The sequence below is a fragment of the Eschrichtius robustus genome, chromosome 10 (genome assembly GCF_028021215.1).
Source record: "Eschrichtius robustus isolate mEscRob2 chromosome 10, mEscRob2.pri, whole genome shotgun sequence".
Taxonomy (NCBI): domain Eukaryota; kingdom Metazoa; phylum Chordata; class Mammalia; order Artiodactyla; family Eschrichtiidae; genus Eschrichtius; species Eschrichtius robustus.
In genome coordinates, this window is record NC_090833.1 from 103,309,425 (window position 1) to 103,326,021 (window position 16,597).

A 16,597-nucleotide genomic window follows, 5' to 3' on the forward strand; every position below is an offset into this window, starting at 1 on the left:
GAAAAGCCAACAAGGCTGCGCTTCCTACCTGGTAGCAAAGCTTCTCCACGCTGGGTGCTGGGCGGGCTCCGGCAGCAGGCCTCAGTCAGTCCCTATTGGTCAGGACCGTGGTTCTCACGGTGCGGTCCTGGACCAGCAGCGTCCACCTCACCTGGGCACCTGTTAGAAGTGCTAATTCTCTGGGTCCTACCCAGACCTCCCCCGTGGGAAACGATGGAGGTGGGTGAGGCTTAGCGCTCTGTGTTTTAACAAGCTCTCCAGGTGCTTCTGAGGAGCGAAGAGGAGGAAAGAGTGGAAGAACGGAATGGGGCTGATGAGACACCTCCCGTTGCCCCTTCCCAGGCTTCATAACCGCCCGCTGTGGGCGGCCGGCCCTCAGGTGAGGCCGGGATGAGGCCGGAGGGAGGAAGCCCAAGAGGGAAGCGGTCCGAGGAGGAGCCTATGGCGTGAGCCTCGCCCGCGGAGTAGGGACGGTGAGGTGGAGGAGGGGTTGCGAGAGGGCCGGGCCCCGGGGCCGAGTGGACGTGAGACCGGGCACCGAGCCGCCTTCCCCGCGGCTGCCCTGCGCTGCACCCCCGGGGTGCTGGGAGGGCCGGCGGGGCAGCCGGGCCCCTCGCTCACCTCTCCCGCTCTGGGCGATCTAAGCACCGTCCTTTGGCGGAGCGCTCCGCCTGGGTGTCCCCAGCTCGGGTGTGGGCTGCCTTGTCGGCCGGGGGTTGTAACGCGCCCTTCCTCGCAGCTGCTCGGCCCCCGCCCCGCATCATGAATCTCAGCCGCACTAGCAGCACCTCCGAAAAGGCGACACTGGCCTTGCTCTGGGGTGAGTGAGGCTCCAGACTGTTCTCGGAGCACCCGGGGGGCTGGGGGTGCGTCACCGGGGTGGGGGGGTGGGGGTTAGGGCTGGAGGGAGAGAGGCGCGCCTCCCTGGAGCCTGCCCGCCGCACGCCACGCCACGCCTTCCGCCCTCCGTCTCCCTTCGCAGGCTGTGAGCTGAGCCAGGAGAAGCCGACTTGGACCTTCAGACCCCAGAAGGTGGGGAAGCAGGACTGCACGCTGTTGCTTAATACGGTGGGTACCCCACAGCCCCAAGGAGGGGAGGAAGGACGGAGCAGGGAGAGACTTGGACAGCCACAGAGGAGCAGGTGGGATTGGCCGGTGCCCGCAGCTGGAACAGGGCTTGCCTCCTCCGCCCTCTGGGTGAGGAGGAGCCCTGCTCCTTTTCCACCCCTCTCAGATTTGCCTCGGGGAGAAAGCCAAAGAGGAGATGAACCTCGTGGAGATCCTGCCCCCAGCAAGCCAGGACGACAGAAAGAGGAAGCCCATCACCCTGGCCTCTCTTCGGGCCTCCGTCCTCCCCATGGTGAGCCTTTCCCTGCGGGCCTAGGACACCCTGGCTCCAGCCCTAGGAGGCCCTGCTCAGGCCTCACCCGCTGCGTGGGGACGGACCCAAAGGTGGGGTACAGGCTCCCGCAGAAGTACAGCCAGTGCTAGAGAGGCATATAGCCCAGGACTAAAAGCTTGGACCCAGGAGGCAGGGAGCCCCGTTTCCATCCTAGTCCACAATTTTTTTTGGGGGGGGGGGGGGCGGGGGGGGCCGGCTGAGTCCTAACCACTGGACCACCAGGGAACTCCCTCCTAGTCCACTGTTTACTAGCCGTGTGACTTTGGGCAAGGTAAATAACCTCTCTCCAAATCACATTTTTCAACTGTTTACTGCTGGTGACCAGACAGTGTTGATGATTTACATACTGCTTGTGTATCCAGATTGTGTATCCAGAAAGTCTCACTCTAATAATCTGAGTTTTCTATGCAGATCTTCTTTGTGAGTAATGGCAGTCTTTGTGTTGGGTTTTTTTTTTTTTTCTTTTAAATCCAGGTACACTGGCTAGGACCTCCAGTATAATACTGGATAAAATGATAATGGTAGATGTCCTCGTTTCATTCCTGATTTATTTATTTATTTTTGGCTGCGCTGGGTCTTCGTTGCTGTGCGCAGGCTTTCTCTAGTTGCGGCGAGCGGGGGCTACTCTTCGTTGCAGTGTGCGGGCTTCTCATTGCGGTGGCTTCTCTCATTGTGGAGCACGGGCTCTAGGCATGTGGGCTTCAGTAGTTGTGGCACATGGGCTCAGTAGTTGTGGCTCGCGGGCTCTAGAACGCAGGCTCAGTAGTTGTGGCTCATGGGCTTAGTTGCTCCGCGGCATGTGGGATCTTCCCAGACCAGGGCTTGAACCCATGTCCCCTGCATTGGCAGGTGGATTCTTAACAACTGCGCCACCAGGGAAGTCCTGAACATAAGTTTTTATTTCTCTTGAGCGTATACCTGGAAGTGCAATTGCTGGGTCATATGGTAGCTTCATATATATAACATTTTGAGGAGCTGCCACATTGTTTTCCAAAGCGGTCACACCATTTTACAATCTCACCAGCAATGTTTGGGTATTCCAATTTCTCCACATCCTCACCAACACTTGTTTTTGTCTTTGGTTTTGATTAGTCATCTTAGTGGGTATGAAGTGGTAGCTCACTGTGGTTTTGATTTGCGTTTCCCTAATGACTAATGATGTTGAGCATCTCTTCATGTGCTTATTGGCTATTTGTATATCTTTTTTGGAGAATCTTCTTTCTTTCTTTTTGTTTTTTCTTTTTTGGCTGCGTGGTTTGCAGGATCTTAGTTCTCTGACCAGGGATTGAACCCGCACCCTTGGCAGTGAAAGCATGGGGTCCTAACCACGGGACTGCCAGGGAATTCCTGGAGAATTTTCTATTCAAATCTTTATTCATTTTGTAAAACTGTGTTTGAGTTTAATGTACTTTAATATTTGTCTTTTTACTATTGACTTGTATGAGTTCTTTATTTTACATACAAGCCTCTTATCAGCTTATTTGCAAATAGATACCCCCCTTTCGCTGGGTTGTCTTTTTACTTTCTTGATGATATCATTTGCAGCATAAAGTTTTCTGTTTTGATGTAGTCCAGTTTATATGTGTTTTCTTTTGTTGCTTGTGCTTTCTGGTGTTGAATCTTAGAAACAATTGCCTAACACAAGGTCATGCAGATTTACTCCTGTGTTTTCTTCTACGAGTTTTAAAGTTTTAGTTCTTATATATAAGTCTATGAGCCATTTTCAGTTAATTTTTGTATATGGGATAAGGTACAGAAATGCTATTTTAAATTTTTATTTTATCATTATTCAGTACTAGTATATAGTTATATAATTGGTTTTTGTATTATCTAACCTTGCTAAATTTGTATATTAGTCCTAGCAGCTTTCCGTTGATTCCACAGAATTTGCTATGTATTTATTCATGTCATCTGTGAATAAAGTCAGTTTAACATCTTAATTTTCCATCTGTATGCCCTGCGTTTCTTTTTCTTGTCTTACTTCACTGACTAGGACATCAAGTACAATGTTGAGTAAAAGTTGTAAGAGCAGGACTATCCTTGCCTTTTACCAGAGGGAAAGCATTTAGTCTTTTACCATTGAGACAGATGAAGGAGTTTTGTAGATGTCCTATATTAAGTTTGAGGATGTTCCCTTCTATTCCTAGTTTGCTGAGATATTTTATCATGAGTGGGTGTTGAATTTTGTCAAAGAATTCTTTTCTGCATATAGTGAGGTGATTTTTTTCTGTTATTTTGTTATGTGGCAAATTACGTCCATTGATTTTTTTCAAATTTTAAACCCACTGTGCATTCTTGGGATAAGCCCCATTCGATCATAATGCATTATCTTTTTATATAATGCTGGATTCCATTTGCTACTGTTTTATTAAGGATATTTTTGTCTATGTTATGAGCAACATTGGTCTATGGTTTTCTTGTCATGTTTTTGTCTGATTTTAGCATAAGGTAATGCTGGGCCTCATAAAATGAAAAGGAAGATGTTCTCTTCTATTTTCTGGAAGAATTCATGTAAATTTGTTTTGTTTTGTTTTTTTCTTAAATGTTTTGGTAGAATTCACCTGTGAAGCAATCTTGTTAACTACAAGTTAAATTTATTTAATGGATATAAGACTATTTGGTTTATTTTGTTTAGAGAGCTTTTGTTTGTTTTTTTTAAGGAAATTTTCTGCTTCATCTAAATTGTCAACTTTTCTGGCATAAAGTTGTTCTTATTATTTCCTAATCCTTTTCTGTATTATCTGTATTAAAGTTTGCTCTTTTGTTCCTGATGTTGGTAATTTGTGTCTTCTCTCCTTTTTACCTGGTCCAGTCTGGCTAGAGGTTTAACGGTTGTATCAGTCTTTCTCAAGAACCAGGTTTTGGTTTCATCAGTCTTTCTCAAGAACCAGGTTTTGGTTTCATCAGTCTTTCTCTATTGTTTTTCCACTTTTGTATTTAATTGAGCTGTTCTTTATTCCTCTCTTCTGTTTAGTTTGGTTTTAATCTGATCTTTTTCTAGTTTCTTAAGGCATAATCTTACATTATTGATTTTTTAGACCTTTTTCAGATATAAGCGTTTCATGCTGTGATTTCCTTCTAGGCATCTTTCTAGCTTCATCCCACAAATTTTGATAAGTACTATATTCATTTTCATTCAGTTCAAATTATTTTCTGGTTTTATTCTTCAGTCCCTGGGGTACTTAGAAGTATGTTTGCTTTTTAATTTCCAAATAGAGATTTTCTAATTCTTTCTTTAATTGATTTCTATTTTAATTTCATTATGGTCTGAAAATATGCTTTATATGATTTCAGTCTAAACAGTGTTGTGACTTGTTTTATGGCCCATAATATGTTCTATCTTGGTGACTATTTCATTCACACTTGAAGAATGTGTGTTCTCCCATGGTTGGGTGTATTGCTCTATAAATGTCAATTGTATCAAGTTGGTTGATGGTTTTGTTCGCGTCTTCTATATCCTTACTCATTTTCTGTCCAGTTGATCTATTAGTTACTGAAAGAGGAATGCTGAAGACCTCAACAATAATTGTCTTTGTCTATTTCTCTTTTTAATTATCAGTTTTTGCCCCATGTATTTTAAAACTCTTTTATGAGGTGCATCCTAATAAATCCTGTGTTTCTAGGATTGTTATATCCTTTTGGTTAATTGATCCCTTTATCATTATGAAATGCTCCTCTTTATCCCTGATAAATATTCTGAAGTCTACTTGGAATATAGTCAATCTAGCTCTCTCTTTTTTTTTTTTTAATTTATTTATTTATTTTTGGCTGTGTTGGGTCTTCGGTGCTGTGCTCAGGCTTTTTCTAGTTGCAGCGAGCGGGGGCTACTCTTCATTGCAGTGCACAGGCTTCTCATTGTGGTGGCTTCTCTCAGTGTGGAGCATGGGCTCTAGGCATGCTGGCTTCAGTAGTTGTGGCTCACGGGCTCTAGAGCACAGGCTCAGGAGTTGTGGCACACAGGCTTAGTTGCTCCGCGGCATGTGGGATCTTCCTGGACCAGGAATCGAACCCGTGTCCCCTGCATTGGCAGGCGGATTCTAAACCATTGCGCCATCAGGAAAGCCCCAATCTAGCTCTCTTTTGATTAGTGTTTGTGTTGTATATTTTTCCTGTTCTTTTATTTTGTTGTTTTACTTTAACCTCTGTATCTTTATGTATAAATTGGGTGTCTTTTAGATAACACCTAATTGAGTTTTACTTTTTTATCCATTTGCTATCTCTGCCTTTTAATTAGAGCATTTAGACAGTTAACATTTAACCAAATTATCAACAAGGTTGAGTTTAAATCTATCATCTTGCTATTTGTTTTCCCATTTGTCCCATCTGTGCTCCTTTCTTCCTCTTTTCTGGCTTTTTGGATTAACTAAGTGGTCTTTTGGTTACATTTTCATCCTCAATATTGGCTTCTTAGGTGTACCTCATCTTTTTGGTTTTTTTCTTCGTCATTGCTCTAGAGTTTACAGTATGCATTTTTAACTTACAACAGTCTATAGTGAAATAATATACCATTTCATGTACAATATAAGAATCTTAACTACAGCACACTTCATTTACCACTTCCCATCCTTTGTGCTATTGTAATATCTTTTGTTTCTACATATGCTATAAATCCTACTCTACATTGTTGTTATTTTTTCTTTAAACGGTCTATATTTTAAAGAGATTAGAACTTAGAATAAACCATTTTTATATTTACCATTTTTGGTACTTTTCACTCCTTTGTGTAGATTCAAGTTTCCATTTGGTGTCATATTCCTTCTGTGTGAAGGATTTAAACATTTTTTGTAACGCAGATCTGCTTATGATGAATTCTTTAAGCTTTTGTATGCCTGGAAAGTCCTTATTTCATTTCAGTTTTGAAAGGTATTTTCACTGGGTAAAGAACTCTAGATTGACTTTTTTCCCTTCCAACACTGAAAAAAATTTCTCCATTGTCTTCTAGCTTGCATTATTTGGAGAAGTCTTCTCACATCCTTGTCTTCATTCCCCTGTATGTGATGTCTTTTTTCCTCTGGCTGCTCTTAAGATTTTCTCCTTATAACTAGTTTTGAGCAATTTGATTATTAAATGCACTGGGGTTCACTGCACTTCTTAGATCTGTGGATTTACCATTTTTGTCAAATTTGGAAAGTTTTGGCCATTATTTCTTCAGTCATTTTTTTCTGTTCCCTCTTCTCTCTCATCTCCATTGAGGAATCCAATTACATGTATACTTGGCTTCTTAAAGTTGTCCCACAGTTCATTATGCTCTTTTCGTTTTGTTAAAGTATTTTTCCTCTGTGTATTCATTTTGGATAGTTTATTCAGTTTCATTATTCTTTTCTTCTGAAGTATCTAATTTGCTGTTAATCTCATCAGTATGTTTTCATTTCAGGTACTGTCGTTTTCATCTCGACAAATTTCAAGTCTTCCGTGTCTCATTTTCGATCTTTCTTGAACATAAGGACTATAGTTTTAATGTTCTTTTCTACTGATTCCCATTTATGTCATTTCTGTTTCAGTTTTTATTGAATTTTTCCCCTCTTCATTATGAGTTGTAGCTTCCTTGTTCTTTGTATGTCTGGTAATTTTTTTTTAATAAATTTATTTATTTATTTATTTATTTATTTATTTATTTATTTATTTATTTATTTATTTTTGGCTGTGTTGGGTCTTCATTGCTGTGTGCAGGCTTTCTCTAGTTGCGGCAAGCAGGGGCTACTCTTCATTGCGGTGCATGGGCTCCTCATTGAGGTGGCTTCTCTTGTTGTGGAGCATGGGCTCTAGGTGCACAGGCTTCAGTAGTTGTGGCACACAGCCTTAGTAGTTGTGGCTCACAGGCTCTAGAGTGCAGGCTCAGTAGTTGTGGCACACAGGCTTAGTTGCTCCACGGCTTGTGGGATCGTCCCAGACCAGGGGTCAAGCCTGTGTCCCCTGCATTGGCAGGCAGATTCTTAACCACTGTGCAACCAGGGAAGTCCTGTCTGGTAATTTTTGAGTGGATGCTAGACATGAATTTTACTATTTGGATGCTGGATATTTTTACAGTTTATAAGTATTCTTGAATTTTGTTCTGGGATGCAGTGAAGTTACTGAAATACCATTTGATCCTTTTGTGTCTTGTTTTTAAGCAAGACACAAATCCCTTTGTTAGGGATTTAAGCTGAATTTAGTCTAATTTTGCCCCACTACGGTAGCAAGACCTTTCTTAGTACTCCAATAGATGCCCCATAAATTATGAGATTTTCCACTCTGTGAGCTCCAGACACCTTTAGGATGATTCTTTCTCCAGCCTCAGGTAGTTTCCTTTCATGGATGTTCTGATTACTACTTGACTGAATACTCAAGGGGGCCTTCTACAGATCTCTGGAGTGCTGTCTTTGCAGCTTTTTCCTCTCTTGTGAACTCTAGGTGCCTTGGCTTCCCTGGATTCCAGTTCTATTTCCTAAACTCAGAGAGACCAGTAGGCTTTGTCTGGGTTCCCCCTCCCTGCACTGTCCAGGAAGTAAGCTTGGGCAACCATAGGGCTCATCTCATCTCTGTCCCATCTCTCAGAGATCACTGTTCTTCCTTGACTGGTATCCAGTGTCTTGAGAGCTGTTGTTTCCTACACAGGCATAACTGGTTTTATGGTACTTCACAGATATTGCGGGGGTTTTGTTTGTTTGTTCATTTGTTTTTGTTTTTTACAAATGAAGGTTTTAGCAGCCCTGCATTGTCAGGTGATGAATAGCATTTTTAGCAATAAAGTATTTTTAAATTAAGGCATGTACATTTTTTAGACATAATGCTGTTGTACACTTAATAGAATACAGTATAGTGTAATTATATGCACTAGGAAACCAAAAATTTCATGTGACTCACTTTATTGTGATACTCGCTTTATTGCAGTAGTCTGGAGCTAAGCCTGCAATATCTTTGAGGTATGCCTGTATTATAGTGTTTTAGTTGTGTCAAGCTGGAGAGTAAATTCAGTCCCTGTTACTTACTTGGCCTGAACCAAACATCTCCTGAGTCAATTATGATCATTTATATTTTTCTAGATATTGTTCATGCTATTTGCTAATAATATTTTTCATCATGACTATATCTGTTATTATATTCCTCTTTTTAAAATTCCCAGTAGTGTTTATCATCTTTCCTTTTTTCCCTTCACTTCAATCACTGGATATTAGTCTTTTTCTTTTTTTCAAAGAAAAAGCTTTTGATATTGTTGATGTTTTCTATTGTTTCCTTATTTTTTATTTTATTAATTTCTCTGGTTATCTGATTTTCTGCTTTCTTTGTTCCTTTTTCTTACTTCCTAAGTTAGATATTTAGCCCATTCATGTTCTAGCTTATTTTTTCCAAGTAAGTTCTATTTATTTATTTTGACTACTACACATTTCCCTCTGAAGATGTTTTTAACTGCATCCCTTAATTTGTGATCTGTGGTATTTTCACTTTATCTTATTTTAAATATTTTCTAATTTCCATTATGGTTTCTTATTTGATGAATGAGTTACTTCGAATTTTTTAATTCCCAAAGGTATGGGGTGGGTTGAGTCATCACCCTTTTTCTTAGTGTAATTGCAACAGAAAATATGGTGTGTGTGTGTGCGTGTATATGTGTGTGTGTGTGTGTATGTATGTATATATATATATATATATATATATATATACCATATCAATTCTTTGGTATTTGTTGAGACTCAATTTGTGGCTTACTACATGGTAGTATTATAGGATTCTATGTGTGTCCATTAAATCAAGTATATTAATTGTGTTCAAACCTACATATTTTTTGTCCCCTGATGTATCAATTAACAAAAGAAATCTGTTAAAATTTCCTGTTATGATTGTGGATCTTCAGCATCTTCTTATAATTTTGTTTACTTTATATATGTTTATTTTTTAATTGAAAATTGTTTTAGATAATTGTAGATTCATATGCAGCTGTAAGAAATAATACTGAGAGATCCCTGTATGTTTTGCCCAGTTTTCTCCAATGGTAACATTTTGCAAAACTGTAATATAATATCAAAACCAGGATATTGACATTGATACAATGCAGGGATCTGTTTATACAATTTTATCACCTAAGTTCCTATATCCACCACCACAGCCAAGATACTGAACAGTTCCAACACCCCAGGGATCCCTCATGTTGCCCTTTTATAACCACACTCACCTCCCTCCTGCTCCCTCACCTCCCCCTAACCCCTGGCAACCACCAATCTGTCCTCCATTTCTAAAATTTGGTCATTGAAATAGAATCAGACCTATGTAACTTTTTTGGAACTGGCTTTTTTTCCTCAGCATAATTCCCTGGAGATTCATTCATTTTACTGCTGACTGGTATTCTGTGGTATAGTTGTACCACAGTTCAACAGTTCATCTGTGGAAAAACTGGGCTGATTCCCATCTGGGGCTCTTACAAATAAAGCTGCTATGAACATTTGTGTACAGGTTTTTGCGTAAGCTAAGTTTTCATTTCTCCTGGGATAAATGTCCAGGAGTGCAATTGCTGGGCCATATGGGGGTGGTTACACATTTGGTTTCTTAAACTGCCAGACTGTTCTCTAAAGTGGCTGTACCATTTTGCATTTCTATCAGCAGTGCATAAGTGATCAAGTTTCTTTGCGTCCTCATCGACATTTCATGTTGTCACTATCTCTTATTTTAGCCATTCTAATGTGTGTGTAGTGATGTCTCATTGTGCTTTTAGTTTGCATTTTCCTGATGGCTAATGATGTTGAACATCTTTTCATGCGGTTTTTGCCATATGTATGTTCAGTTAAATGTTCATGTCTTCTGCTCATTTTCTAATTGGATTGTTTGTTACTGTTGAATTTTGCTAATTTTTTATATATTCTAGACACTAGTCCTTTGTCAAATATATGGCTTGCAAATATTTTCTCCCCAGTTTATAACTTGTCTTTTCATCCTCTTCACGTGAGCTTTTACGGAACAAAAGTTTTTAATTTTGATGAGGTCCATTGTGTTCTTCCTTTTATGACTTTTGATGTTAAGTCTGAGAACACATTGCCTAGTCTGAGATCATGAGGGTTTTCTATGGTTTTTGTCCAAAAGTCTTATAGTTTTATGTTTTACACTTAAGTCTATGATCCATTTTGAGTTCACTGTTGTATAAGCTGTGAGGTTTAGGTGAAGGTTCATTTCTTTGCCTATGGACATCCAATTGCTCCAGCTCCATTTGTTGAAAAAGCTCCATTTAATTGAGTTTGCACCTTTGTCAAAAATCAGTTGCAAGTATTTGTGTGTGCCTGTTTCTGGGTCTTCTGTTCTGTTGATCTATGTGTCTATCCCTCTAATATCACACTGTCTTGATTACTGTGGCTATAGTTTTATGTATGTTCAGACTATGTTGCTGATGCATATAATTTACAGGTTTAGCTTTCTTGTAAAATTTTTACTTACCTTGTATAATTGTAAATATCTTCCTTGTCTAATTTTTTTCATTATGTGGTGACCTTCTTTATCCCTAAAATACTTATTGAATTAAAGCCTGTATCATCTGATATTAATGTTTCCCAGATGTCCCTCAATCTCCGTTATTTCTTTATTCTTCAGTAATGGAATTCATGACTTTTAACTGGTCACAAGGCTACTGAGAATAAAAACTATATTCCCTCTAAGTTTGGCATAACCATGAAGTTCTGGCCAGTGCGATGTAAGCAGAAGTGGGATCTACAACATCTGCAAAGTGTCCTTAAAGAGAGATCATGTGACCACTTTTTTGTCCCTTCCTGGAGTGTAGATGTGATGACTAGAACAAGAGAAGCCATCCTGGGTGATGTGGGAGCCGTGTATTGAGAATGGTAGAGCAACACGGTGCAAAGAGCCTGGATCCCTGGTGATTGAGGAGTGGTGTACCCACAGCTTATGTGTGGACTTAGTTTATGTGACAAAGAAGTGAGCTTCTACCTGTGTAAGCCACTGTTATGGAGTTTTCTGTCACTTATTACCAAACCTAATCCTAACAAACACTACTAGCTTCATTTTTTAGGGACTTTATTTTTAAAGAGCAGTTTTAGGTTTACAATAAAATCAAGAGGAAGGTACAGAGATTTCCCATATACCACCTACCCCTACCCATACATAGCCTCCCCCATTATCAACATCACTCGCCAGATAGTACAACTAGCTTCATTTTCATTTTAGTCATGTGTGGCTGCCATAACAGAGACCCAACTACAGGGGCTTAAGATTTATTTCTGTCTTGCATAGAAGAAGTCCAGAGATGGGCAGTCCAGAGCTGATGAGATGGCTCCATGGTCACCAAAGACCAAGTCTCCTCGTATCTTTCTCCTGTCTTTAGTGCAGAGCTACCATCCTCAAGATCACCTTACAGTCCAGGAAGGCTGCTGCAGCTCCAGCCCTCACTTCTACAATTAATGTAATAGGAAAGAAGCAGCAAGGGAAGACCACAGGGGCTTCTCTTAGTTCTCTGTCCACCTTTTAAGGAGTCTTCCCACAAGTACCACCTTCCAAATTCTGCTTACAGCTCATTGATCCAGAAATTAGTAACGTAGTCACAACTGCAAAGGAAACTGAGGAATGCATTTTATGGCTGGGTACAGTATTTCAGTAATATCAGGGTGCTGTTATTACGGAAGGAAAGAATGGCTATTGGATAAGCAACTGGAAGCCTCTGCTGCACCTGGTATGTATATTTCCATCTCTTCACTCCAGCATTTCTCTGTCCTTACAAGGTTTCTTAGAAGCAGTATGTAGCTAGACCTTGTTTTAATCTATCCAGCCAGTATAGTCTGTTTATATTGATTGTGACTTGCTAATATACTTGGATTTACTTGTAGCATGTACTTTGTGCTTCTATTTTCCTTGCCTTTAAAATTTTTTGGTTTCTTTTTTCTAGTTTTCCTGTCCTTTATTAGATTGATTAAAGTTTCTTTTCCCCTTTTCTCTTCTGCTGGTTTAGAAGCTATAGAATCTCATTCTAATCTTTATTTGTTCTCCTTAATTTTTTAACAATCATGCATGATCAAAGTTGAAAATTAATGTTTTCTTCCTCCCAAACCAGGGTGTTCTAATTACTTTCATTTTAACATACATATTGTCATCACGTAGCATTTTAGCTCCAACTTGTTTTAAACTAGCTCAACACTAGTCATGGCTAGTGTTGTTTTATTTTACAGCAATGTTTACTTAGGTCTTTATTTTTACCAATTTTTTTGCTCATCACTGCTTCTTGCACCTACTTCTTCTCAATTTAATTGCCATCTTTTTGAACATCCTTTTGTAGACCTGGGAGTAGTAAACTTACTTGGGCTTTGCTCAGAAGTATCTTTCTTTTACCCTCATTCCTTCACGATAGTTTGGCTGTGTATATACTTCTAGGTAAGAGGTCTGATTCCTGACCGCTTTCTGATTCCTGATGTTCCTGTTGAAATCCTCAGTCTGTCTGGTTATTGTTCCTTTTTTGGAAATCTGTCCTCTCTGGTTGATTTTAAGCTCATCTCTTCGTTCTCATCTGTCATTTCACCATAGTATGTTCAGGTATGGATTTATTTTTATTTATCTGTTCAGGACTGAGGTTTCCTGCGTATGAGGTTCTGTCTTGGATCACTTCTGGAGAACTCTTGGTCGTTATCACTTGGAACACTGACTCCATTCTCTCCAGTCCCTACCTCTGATTGGATGCATGTTGGACCTTCTCACCTGCCCTCCACGTCCAGCTTCTCTCTCATATTTTGTTCATTTCTCTCTGTGCTTCATACTGGGTAATTTCTTCCCAGCACTTCTCCAATTTACTGATTCTTCCTTCAGCTGCTTCACTCTGCTTTTTAGCCATTTGTTCGGTTTATTTCAATGCTAATGTTTTTGATGTCTAGAAGCTGCCTTTGGTTCTTTTTATTTTTTGTAATATCTTGTTCTTATTATTTTGATTCCTACTTGTATATTTATTTGATCTTCATCAAACATTTCATGTTGTTTAGGTTGTTATTCTCTTATCTCAGGTTCCTGGTTGTACATTTTGTTTTGTTCTGCTGCCAGACTCTAGCAGGGTTGTTTCTTGTGTGTTTTGTAATTTTAGGTGGTGAGCTCCTCTTCTGGTTTGGTTTGGTTCTGTTTTCTGAAAGAATTCTGTGTGAAAAGAACTCAGAGTGTCCCTAGAGACCGGTTTTGTGTTTGCATCTGCCATTTGCCCCAGGAATATTACAAGCCTGGGATTTTATACAGATCTCTTGGCTTGGCAGTGCCCACCGAGTAAATTCAGACTTGCTATAAGTGAGAGGTACAACCACAGCTGTTAGCTTCTCACAGGAGACTCTGTTATCTCACCCACACGTTCTTGTTTCTCTCCTTTGATGGTGGGTCCTTTCTAGTTAGGTGGCTTAGGGTCCTTCAGTCCCCTCTCCTCAACCCTCACCATGGGGCTTTTTACTGAGATGTAGCCCTTTGAAGGTCCCCTCCCCAAGGGTTTGTCTCCTGTCCACATGAGTGTCACAACGCAAAGTCCTTGCTGTTTTCAAGGACGTCCTCCCTTCAGCTGTGGCATCAGCCTCTGCACAGGCTGCTCTTCTTTCTGATGCACAGGGACCCTTCTTTCTATCTTACCACTCAACCAAGCAGTAAAAACACTGAATTACATTTTATCCAGCATTTCTAGGTGTTTGTGATCAGTTTTCACTTATCTGCTTCCTCTCTGAACCAGAAACTCTAAGTTAATCTCTCTAAGCCTCAGTTTCCTCCTCTGTAAAATAACAACACCTCCTTTGTGGGCTTCTTGTGAAGATTTAAATGAGATAAAGCAGGTAAAATGTGTAGCATGGGGCCTGGCACATGGGAAGAACTCAAGAAATTTAAGTATCATCATTGTTACTCTAGAAAATTTGCAAAGTTTGGAAAAGTATAAAGAAGATAAATGTGGTACTGTCCACTGAAAATTATGGTTAGCACTGTAATATATTTCCAACCTTTATTCCTATGAATATTGAATATTCACACATTACTTATAAGACAATAGGAAGACTGTAATACAACTTTGCATCTGCTTTTCTCATTTGATCAGTGCCTTAGTCGGCTTGGGCTGACATAACAAAATACCATGGTTTAAACAACAGACATTTCTTTCTCACAGTTCTGGAGGCTAGAAGTCTGAGATCAGGGTGCCAGCACGGTTGGGTTTTGGTAAGGGCCCTCCTCCTGGCTTGCAGATGGCTACCTTCTTTTTGTGTCCTCACGTGGCCTAGAGAGAAGGCAAACTGTCTGGTCTCGTCTTCTAAGCGCACTAATCCCATCACAAGGGCCCCACCCTCGTGACCTCATCTAACCCTAGTTATGGTCCCAAAGGCTCCATCCCCAGATACCAGCACATTGGAGGTTAGGGGCTTCAACGTAAGAATTTGAGGGGACACAGTTCAGTCCATAGCTATCAGACTATTTAACGGCTGCCCCTCAGCTTGGAATACCATCTGTGATCTTGGCAGGAATGAGATTATCAGATCCATGTTCTTCTCTGACAGAGTCCACCTCAGCAGGAAGGTCCAGGGGTCTGAGAGTGCAGAGAGGTCCAGGGAAGCCCTGAAGCGTGTGTGGTTGAGGGGAGGGAATAAACTGAGTATTTCTGCCTGAAGCCAGCCCCCACCACCACCACCCCCGGCCAAGTACCAGGCCCGAGTGGCCTGTCCTCTCTGCTCCTGCCCCTACCCCCTACCCCCTACCCCTGCAGGTCGTCCTGGCGGGATTGGAGCTTTCTCCTCCTGTCACGTTCCAGCTCCGGGCTGGCTCTGGACCTGTGTTCCTCTGTGGCCAGGAATGTTATGGTAAGTCCAAGCTTGGACCCGAGAAAGGTCTGCAGGTACAGTGCTCAGCACAGGGCCAAGGACATAATAGGTACTCAAACACTTGAGGGATTCTTGAATTATTAGAGAAGATCCCCAAAGGCAACAGAAGCACCAGCAGCCTGGACCAGAAGGCCATGGGCACGGGTCCTAGCCCCAGTTCTCCTTTACCTCTCCGCCACGTCCTCTGTGGGCTGCAGCCCTCCGGCCATAACACGGGGGTGGGGGTATACTTGGTTCCATCTTCAAGTATATTCCTCCTAGTTGTGAGGAATAAATGGCATATTCAGAAAAAGCACTTAACATAACGCCTGGCACCAGAGCACACTCAAAACATTACCTGCTATGACGTATGTAGCTGTAGCAGTAACATGGACCCTGGCAAGTCGCTGTGCTTTTGACAGCCCTTTAACTGCCTTCTTCTCTATCCAGTGGTGCCTCTTCCATCAGGGTTCTCTCCTGCTCCAAACCCCGGGCAGGTTCCACCGAGGCCTGAGTTCCTCGGCTGCTGTGTCCCCACCCTCTCCCTCCTTCCCCTCACACTCTCCTTCCCAGTGTGCATCCCCCTCCGGCCCGGCCAGAGCTGCAGCTTACCACTTCCCCTGCCCTCCTGCTTCGGCCTCAGCCCTCACCGCCCCCCCCCCCACCAGCCGCACTTTGGGCAGGTAGATCTGGGAAGGGGAGCCGGGCAGAGACCCTCGGGCTCAGAGGCCCTGCTTCCCTCCCACACCATCGCTGACACTTCAGACCAATCCTGGGAGGAAGAGGAGGGGGAGGAGGAGGACCTGGAGGAGGAGGAGGAGGAGGAGGAAGAGGAAGAAGATGATGATGACGAAGACATAGATGTGTCCCTGGAGAAGGAGACCCCTGTCAAACAAGTCAAGAGGCTGGCGCCCCAGAAGCACACAAGCGTTGCCAAGGTGAGGGAGGGACCCCCCCCCCCCGGCAAAGGCTCCTCAGAAACCTGGACCAGGCCTCCCCAGTTGAGTGTGCTGAGGCCCAGGGCAACACCTGCTAGGTGCCCGGCGGGAGTCTGCTCTGCCCCTGGGCCTTGCCAGAACTCCCAATAATGCTTGTGTTTGGTTTCCAGAAAAAAAAGGTGGAAAAAGAGGAGGTGGCAGTGAGGTAACTCTTTCCATCTATTAAATTAGCCAAAATCTTTTAGTTGAGGTACATCGTGCTTGAAAGAGGGTGATGCACACGTGTGTGCAGGTGTGTGGTACACGGAGACACAGGTGCACAGGTGTGCTGCCACTGTCGGTTGGCAGTCTTTTTGAAAAGCATTTAACAGTTCTTATCTTCTGACTTCATCCCACTTATGGCAGTTCCTTCCAAAGAATCCCATCCAAGATATGGGGGAAATATATGCACTAAGAAACTTATCACTGCATTATTCAAATAATGGTAT

At 42.1% G+C, this 16,597-nt stretch overlaps 1 protein-coding gene across 1 annotated transcript; it reads left to right on the plus strand.

Moving 5' to 3' along the window:
* The first annotated feature begins 400 nt into the window (after positions 1 to 400).
* NPM2 (nucleophosmin/nucleoplasmin 2) lies at positions 401 to 16,318 on the plus strand. Its single transcript, XM_068553094.1, is given in 7 exon segments — positions 401 to 473; positions 740 to 820; positions 983 to 1,068; positions 1,235 to 1,360; positions 15,078 to 15,171; positions 15,937 to 16,119; positions 16,122 to 16,318. Coding segments are annotated over 6 exon segments (744 nt in total). The 5' UTR covers positions 401 to 473; positions 740 to 762.
* The last annotated feature ends 279 nt before the right edge of the window (positions 16,319 to 16,597 follow it).